Source organism: Scatophagus argus, chromosome 4, assembly GCF_020382885.2.
Source record: "Scatophagus argus isolate fScaArg1 chromosome 4, fScaArg1.pri, whole genome shotgun sequence".
NCBI classification, from domain to species: domain Eukaryota; kingdom Metazoa; phylum Chordata; class Actinopteri; family Scatophagidae; genus Scatophagus; species Scatophagus argus.
In genome coordinates, this window is record NC_058496.1 from 53057 (window position 1) to 62100 (window position 9044).

The 9044-nt window shown below is 43.1% G+C and overlaps 1 protein-coding gene across 1 annotated transcript; it reads right to left on the reverse strand.

Annotated features, from left to right (window-relative positions):
- Positions 1-3695: 3695 nt before the first annotated feature.
- Positions 3696-8692, reverse strand: med27 (mediator complex subunit 27). Its single transcript, XM_046386404.1, has 8 exons — positions 8387-8692; positions 6396-6540; positions 6062-6192; positions 5602-5695; positions 4623-4730; positions 4500-4541; positions 4016-4093; positions 3696-3927 (listed from the first exon to the last, which is right to left on the reverse strand). The coding sequence occupies exons 1-8, from the start codon at positions 8587-8589 to the stop codon at positions 3793-3795; spliced, it is 936 nt and encodes a 311-aa protein (XP_046242360.1). The 5' UTR covers positions 8590-8692; the 3' UTR covers positions 3696-3792.
- Positions 8693-9044: the final 352 nt, after the last annotated feature.

Below are 9044 nucleotides of genomic sequence, written 5' to 3' on the forward strand. Positions count from 1 at the left end.
ATAACTGTGTGTGCGCGCGTGCACTGAGCATGCTCAGTTGCAACCCCACCCTGCTGTCACCCATACACACAACAATAAACGGGTTCCGCTGTATCAGAGAATAATAATCGGGATGTCAAATCAGTCCAATAAGCATCATTGATGGTATCAGTCCTCCAGCAGGTGGCGCTCTTCTCTAATTAATTACATTTTCAGCACTTTTTATTGATCCTTCAAATAAGCAATCAGAGCTAAAGTTAAAAGGTCCAGAGTCTTTCATCCAGTGAGAAATGAAGGTGAGTTTTGAGTTGTTGAGGACAGCAGCTGAGTGTTAACCATGTATTTAATGTCTTTACTGTCTCATTCATTATTATCACTAAAAACAACAGTCCCACAAAACATGCAGTACTCGCACATCAGTTCAATTCAGTTCAATTCAATTTTATTTATATAGCACCTTTTACAATCAAAAAGGTGCTTTACAGAGACCCAGAGCCTGAACCCCCGAGCAAGCAGACAGTGGCAAGGAAAAACTCCCTTTTAACAGGAAGAAACCCTGAGCAGAAGAGCTTAAATTAAATACTTAATATGTAGCAGTACCACAGTGTAGAAATACAAGTAAAAGTCGTGCATTTAATTTGAAGTAAAAAAAAAAAATAACATACCATAAAGGTAGTAGCAGTAAGTGCTCATTATGAATATTTTAGATTGATGTTGGATTTTCAGTGGATGTGAAGAAGTATCTTTTTCATCTTGAGTTAACTGTAATTATTGTCTGATAATTCAGAAAAGACTTTTTGCCATTGTAAGTGAAGAGGTTTCACATTACTAGGAATTTGTCTTGGTGATTGGTGCATACATAGAACGTAACAAGTAACATATAATAGAAGAATGAAATAAAATAAAATAAAATAAAATAGAATAAGGTAACACAAAATAAAATAAGATAAGTAAAATAAATATGTTTCTGGAGGTAGTATAGTGCAAGTGGGTGAGGTAAACTGCAAGTGAACAGCAGGTGGATAATGACGAGCAAAATCAATTGCTAAGGTGCAGGGCAGCATGTTAGTCAGTTGGTGTTCAACAGTCTAACAGCACAGGGGAAGAAGCTGTTCTTGTGGCGAGAGGTTTTGGTCCGAATGGACCGTAACCTCCTGCCTGAAGGGAGTTTCACAAAGAGTTTTTAAGTTATAATTGTGTAATAACTTAAAAATACTTTAGTAACAATTACTGTAATGCATTGTACTGGGAGACTCGAAGACCTGCAGGATGCATTGCACTGCAGGAAGTGAAAAGTGAATTCAGTTTCTGTCACTTGTGAAGAGATATTCTACATGCAGTCAGTTTGTTTGTTTGTTTGTGACGTGTTGACAGCGTTTCACAGCACAGACCTGCATATGGTACGGAGTTCAGGTCTAAGTATTTTACATTTTACTGTGGGTGAATACTCACTGTTGATTGGCTGCAGGATGTCCACTAAGCCCTGAGGATGGACGCTTCCTGATCACTGATCGAAATGAAAAAAAATAAAACAAAGTCAATAGCAACAAAGTGAAGAGCTGCAGTGCTTCGTTGTCAACACAGGATGGCGACTGCAACACACACACACAGACTCACGTCAAACCTGTTGGACATGCAGGGTGAGCTGCCGGTGCACTGAAAACATATTAACTCTGTGAATTCATATCATTATTAATAACAGGCAGAGAGGCACCATGAAGTACTCTGAACCTTTCCTTCAGTAAAACTAATAGCACAATATAATCAGTATAACCCGGTAAATGCACTTTAAGTAAAGAGAGAAGAAATACTCAGTGCAGCTGATGATTCTTTTCACTTTGATTCCTCTCCTGATAATTTTCTCCATGAATCCACTGATTGTTTGGTTTGTCAAACTGGTGAAAATAGTGAGAAATGTGGACCCAAAGTGACTCCTTCACAGAGTTTGTTCAGTCCAACCAACAGTACAAAGCTCAGCATTATTACAAACACATTCAGATGCAAAAAAAATGTGTATCACTTTTAAATGTAATTTCAAAGAGATGTCATTGGTGTGATTTAGGGAAACTTCTGATGTCAGTCAGGTCCAGGTCCAGGTTTTGATCCAGGATCAGCGTTATCTGTGATGACTTTACAGTGACAGTAAATATCAGCTGTAACGTCTGCAGGGTCACAGCACAAACCTTTTCATCGGATCTGCAGCTGAAATGTCAGCGAGTCCTTCAGTATGAAGGTCCCTCACACTCTTACACTCTTTTATTAAGTATCAGAGACTTCATCTTGAATACGTCTTTACAGGATCAGTATGCTCATCTCACTCTGTCACTGGGTTTTCATTGTGACTGCAGAAGTAAACACCAAAGGAAACGTTTGAGTTTAACATGAGAAATCAGCCATCTGTCCAGGCTGCTTCTTCTGAGATGGAGACTGTGACAATGAATGAAGCAATGATTTAACTGAAACCTTATTTTTAAACGTTTGAAACATGCTACCTTTTCAATTTCAATTCAATTCAATTCAGTTTATTTATATAGCGCCAATTCACAACAAAAGTTATCTCATGACACTTTCCAATTTGAGCAGGTCGAGACCAAACTCTTTAATTAAATTGTGAAATAGAGAGAGCCCAACATTCCCCCTTGAGCAAGCACTTGGCGACAGTGGCGAGGAAAAACTGCCTTTTAGTAGGCAGAAACCTCGGAGCAGACCCCGGCTCAAGATGGGCGGCCATCTGCCTTGACCGGTTGAGTTGAGAGAGAGAGAGAGAGAGAGAGAGAGAGAGAGAGAGAGAGAGGCAGAGAGAGCAAGGGAGAGAGGCAGAGGGGGGGGGGTGTGAGAGAAGGAGCACACAAGCAGAGATGCATAGCAGCAGTAATAATACCAGAAGTATCGGAAAAGTAGATAATGATAATGACAATAATGACAAAAAACCAGTTTGTACATCTGTCGCTTTAACGCGAAGTTCGACTGTTTTTGTAATTGTCGGCAAACGCAGTGCCAGAGCTCTGATGTAAGAACATTATGAACACTTATGACAGCTAACATTAGACGCCATGGTAACAACATTAACACCCAAAATTACATTCAGCTCTTACTTCACACATAATCATAACTCGTCACATCATGCGCTGGCCTTCATCTCTGCTGCCAGACACGAAACCAGCTTTTCTTTAGTTTTTTTTTGGCAAAGTCAAAAAACATCGCTCTCATTTTCAGCCACTCCTTGATTTCAAAAATTCATCAGTTGAAGTGATCGAACTGCATGAAATCCAGGTTTCAACACAGAATATAAAAGTATTTGAAGGCTATGGTTCAGACATTCTTAATAGGAAAACTCTCAGCTGTCCAAACATGTAGAAGCAGGTCATGTGACTATTAAAGGTCAGAGGTCATCAGACTGCATGAATCACAATCATAATAAAGTGTGATATTTCATTTGTATGGTAATTTAACAGAGAGCATCTGTACGTTTCTCTCTGACTGCAGATCAATAATTGATGAAGGTTAATGATTCCAGTTGGAGGGCCTCTGGAGTTTGTGATGAAATCATCTCTGAGCTGCAGGACACCAACTTCATTCCAATCTGACAGCCTGTTATTAATAAACCGATGTTTTATTAATGAAACATTTCAATCTGCTACCTTTACACCTCAACTGTAGTTTGAATTAACTTTATTAAGATCATTCTCTCACACACACACACACACACACCTGCATAAAAAATTGAAATCAAACTTTATTCAAACAGTTTTTTACATAAAATACAAAAAAAACAAAACACATATAATAAACTTGTAAACAGGAAGGGTGTGTTCACATGCGGCAGGTGTCATGAAATGCCTCCAGGGTTCTAAAGTCCCTCCATGTTGGAGGAAGTCCATCCTGCAGGAAGCGACCACAGCGCTGGCACGAAGACTGGAAGAGCTTAATGTAGCTCCGCAGCCAGGTCTACAGAGAGACAGACAGGTGAGACTGACAGATATTGGCAGAGGCAGATGGGTAGGGCTCATTGATCAGTTATCAATCAGTGTCTCACCATGAAAGATCGAACCACAACATCAGGCATCTGGGGCAACTGGTAGTGCAGCAGAGCAGTGGTAGCATGATCCGTTACCTAGCAACAGCACAACCAATCAGAGCACTGCACACTACACACAGGTATCATTAAGATTTTACTGATACCGTCAATACGTCTACATACCGATGTCAATACGTCTACATACCGATACTTATCAATACTTTCTGTTTCTTTGGAATGACAACATGAAAGACGTTAAGGTGGTTACTTCCCATGCACAAATGTACAGTCCGCGTACATCACTTTTTCATCACATTTGGAGACGTGAGCCCATGTAGGATGTCAAGATGGGGTTACATTCACTGACTAAGTGAACCCTGCTGGGGTCTGGATTGCCAGCGGCTTCGCCACCATGAGAGGACGGTTAGGACTTTGTTAGACTGAATGAACAGCACATAAACACATCCCAACTGCAGTTCAGGTAAGGACAGAAGAGTCTTACCTTCTGGAACACCTGGTACTGAGACTTGGTCCAAATGTCCAGCTGAGAAGGACAGACAGAGATATTACCATGGAGACTGATGGACAGGGTTCAGATATTACCTGCCTCATGTTGATCTCTCACCTTTCCGTCTTCATTGTAAACGTTTTCACTGAAACCTCGAACAACAGTTCTGTCGATGAACAGTGAACGCATCACTACAATCGCCTTCAACACCTTTCCCAGAGTTACCTGAGAGGGAGACGGGTGAGACAGCTGAGACACTGACACAGTCACTACATGTCCTGAAAACACCTGTACGTCTCCAAAGACTTTCCAACTAATCCAGAATGCCGCAGCACATGTACTGTCAAAAACTTATATTAGAGATCATATTTCTCCTGTGTTGGCTTCTCAAGCTCCTCTACTATGGAACCATCTTCCGGTTTCGGTTCGGGAGGCGGACACCCTCTCTATATTTAAGAGTAGACTAAAAACTTTCCTGTTAGATAAAGCTTATAGTTAGGGCTGGTTTAGGCTGGTCTCTAGTTATGCTGCTATAGACTTAGACTGCCGGGGAGGATCTCCCATGATGCACTGAGCTTCTCTCTCCTCCTCTAACTCTCCTTCTGCACACATTTATGTCCCATTAATGCATGTTACTAACTCAACTTCTTCCCTGGAGTCTTTGTGCTTTCTGGTCTCTCAGGTTCCCATGAATCGTGGTTGGACCTCCTGCTGCGGTCCTGCTTGACACTGGTGACTGTTATTACCACCTGTTATATTTCTGCATTATTATTATTATTACTACTATCAAAATCATTATTATTATTGTTGTTAATAATATATTTTATCGTTCCAATACAGTATTGGAATGATAAAAAATGGATAATGCGACATTATTGGCTCTGTGTCTCTCTCACAACTGGTCAAGGCAGATGGCCACCCACATTGAGTGGGTGACACCAAGTGCTTGCTCATGGGGGTTTTGTTGGGTTTCTCTAAAAAATCAAATTAAATGTTTGGTCTAGACCTGCTCTAATTGGAAAGTGTCATGATATAACTTCTGTTGTGATTTGGTGCTATATGAATTGAACTGAATTGAAAAATATTTTGTCATTACCAGCAGTACAGCAGATGTCCCGTTAGGTCTGAACAGCTCAATGGTCATATCAGGAAACATCCTGCCGATCCGAGAGATGACATCATCCACATACCTGTACACAGAGGAACAGAGTATTGCAGTACTGTGAAGGAGGTGTTACAGTAATTTAGTTCAGCTGACTTTGGCTGTGGTCTGGTTCATGGTTTACAGATGGTCTGAGCCAGCCGGAGAACTCGGGTTCTGACAGCAGGTCAGGCTGCACTTTGTTGTCACCTTGTGCTGACGGAGAAATATCAGAGTACTGATATGATCAGAGTGTAACTGTACTGCGATGGGAAGAATGACACACAGCTGTAACACTTTTTAAAAGGTCGACAAAGTACAACCAAACAACTTAAAATCAAAGAGTACCACTGCAGTATTACTGTAATATATACTACTCTAGTATCATAGCAGTATGTGTGACTGCAGTACTCACTGAGGAGGTAGTACCAGAGTACTGGGTTGAACTTTGGGTCGTCTCTTGGCTGAAGCTCCCATCTGATTGGCCGATCGTTTCAGTGACTGTTGATTCAGCAAACTAGAGGCCAAACCGGCGTGGTACTGCAACTACACACAGAAATACACAAACATGTGCATACAAAAGACGCACCACCGCCTTCATTATCATCATCATCATAGAAATGTTGGGCAGACTGCATTAAGTAATTTCCCAGCTTGGAATTAATAAAGGAAATTTAAAAAAATGTACTGGTTTGGAGTTGCACTGCCGCCCACCAATAGAGAAGGATGTCTTCCCCCCTCACATTTACCTTGTTGGACCACTTGTAGGCCTGCAGCAGCTGAGAATATAATGGAGTTTTGTCCTGAACTGGATCCAGACTGAGAAGACCACTATTGTGGAGAGGATGAGACTCTGAGGGCCGACCAACCAGACCACTGAGACGCTCCAACTCACTGAGACAGACAAAACAGACAGACAGACAGGTGGAAACAGTGTGAGAATCAGTGTGTTTGAATGAATGAAACACATTTAATTTAATAAAATAAATGAAACCAGCTGAGCTCTGTAGGTCAAACTTCCCTGAACAGTCAGCTGACCGCCCAGACAGATCCACAGATGACGCCATAACCTTCCTGCTGCACAAGACACTTTCCCACGTAGACACTAGGATGAGGAACTATGTGAGAGTGCTGTTTGTGGACTACAGCTCAGCATTCAATACCATAGTCCCCTCCAGGCTGGTAACTAAGCTGTGTGATCTTGGACTGAACTCCTCCCTGTGCAGGTGGATCCACAGCTTCCTTACTGACAGACAACAGGTGGTACGCGTGGGCCCCCATAGCTCATCCCCCCTCACCCTCAACACTGGATCCGTCCACTCTGCATCTGGGGTGGTCTGAGGTGGAGAGGGTGGACAGTTTTAAATACCTCAGTGTGACCATCACACGGGACCGGTTCTGGTCACTGCACATTCACAGGACTGTGAAGAAGGCCAGGCAGCGTCTGTTCCACCTCAGACGCCTCAGAGACTTCAGGCTCCCCCTCAAGGTGCTCAGGAACTTTTACACCTGCACCACTGAGAGCATCTTGAGTGGGAGCATCACCACATGGATGGGCAGCTGCACAAAGCAGGACCTCTCGGCCTTTAGGAGGGAAGTCCGCTCAGCTGAGTGGACATTCAGAACAACTTTACCCGACCTGCAGGACATTTACATCAAACGATGCAGGTCGAGAGCTGAGAAGATCCTCAGGCAGCCCCATCACCCCGGACACTCACTCTTCTCCCTGCTGCCATCAGGCCGTCGGTTCTGCTGCCTGAGAACCAACACTGAGAGGATGAGGAGAAGCTTCTTCCCCCAGGCCATCCATCTGCTCAAGAGTGAGCGTTAATCTGGACAATCCCACTCCCACCTGCACTACATGTAAATACTGCACATTTTCACATTTTAAATTTTATTATTTTTTTTATAAGCGTTCTATTTTACAATATTTAAATTTTACTTACCTATTTTTTGGTAGCAGGGACACAAAGAATTTCACTGCACATTGTACCGTGTATGATTGTGTGTGTGACAAATAAACCTATCTTGTATCTTATCTTGTATCTTGTACAGTCTACATCCATGAACCCTACTGGTGTCTCCTCTGGTTTGGTGTCCACAAACAGACAACATGTGAATAAATCCAGACGACTGTGTTTTTGTTCAGCAGCAGCGTACAGACATCGGTGCTGAACTGCACAGAAAAAAATGAGTCAAAAGTTAAATGCAGTCTGGTGTGAGTTAGCAGGGAGAACTGGACCCTTCGTAGGCAGCCTGTCCCGGCTGTCTGGGCCATCTTATCTGTATGACGGACTCACTGTTAACCTGTGTGGTGGTTCACCTGTGGTTCGGTGGGTTTGCACACTAACAATTCATTTTTTAAGCTTAAATCCACAGAAAAGTCATTAAGAAGCAACACGATCTGGAACGCCGGACTTAACAAGAATTTCCCTCCAGGGATAAATAAAGGAATTCTGATTCTGATTGCTGTTTAAAATGTTTATGAGTGTTAAGTCTACAAACCAGCAGCATATAAATGTTGTCTGATGGCAACATTTACATGCTTACATCCCTTTGAGAAACTCCCTTCAGGCAGGAGGTTACGGTCCATTCGGACCAAAACCTCACGCCACAAGAACAGCTTCCTGTGTAATGTGAAACTGTATAAGTGAAGACACTTACATGGCAATAAAGACGATTCTGATTCTGAACTGAAACCCTGAGTCTCCGCTGATGTACTGTGGTGTGGCGCACTCACTTGAGGTCTCTGTTGACTGCCTGCAGGTTGTCCTGAAATTCGGCTATAAACTGCTTCTCTCGGCCCTCCAACGTCTCTCGGTTCTTCATACCGTCCTTCAGGGACTCAAACACGCGGCTCACGCTGGAGCGGAGTGCCTGTATGCCGCTGATGGCATGAGAGAAAGCGTCCAAATTCACCCCAACGTTCACCACGTCTGCCATTTTCAGCTACTGTTTCTGTCTGCTACCGCTGCTGGCGCACAGCTATGGCGTCACATGGTCCGCAGGCGCACAAATATGGCGTCACCAGCAGCGGGCGCAAACCACAGACATAGTAAAGAGTAGACGCCACCACAGATATATATAGAAGACATCACATCGACCTCTACTGCCTATTGGCGCTGATGAGCCGCGGGGCCGCCATCTTGGACCGGTCACCCGCTCCACTCAGAGTAATAGAATAGAATCAACTTTATTGGCAGTATATATATTTTTACACACATACTGAATTTGAATACTGCAGTTATCCCATCCCTAGTTGAACACACACATGCAACACCCGGCAAATTACATGCAGTGAAACACACACAGGAGCAGTGGGCAGCATCAGGCGCCCAGGGAGCATATTGGGGGGTTAAGTGCCTTGCTCAAGGGCACATCAGCCAGCTAATGGAGGG

Excerpts from the sequence above, each read along its gene's own strand:
- med27 (XM_046386404.1), bottom strand. The coding sequence starts at position 8,589 with ATGGCAGACGTGGTGAACGTTGGGGTGAATTTGGACGCTTTCTCTCAT. Across the intron at positions 5,696-6,061 it reads ACTCTGGTACTACCTCCTCA|GTATGTGGATGATGTCATCT; the intron begins GTGAGTACTGCA and ends CTCTGTGTACAG. Across the intron at positions 3,928-4,015 it reads TTGTGGTTCGATCTTTCATG|ACCTGGCTGCGGAGCTACAT; the intron begins GTGAGACACTGA and ends GTCTCTCTGTAG.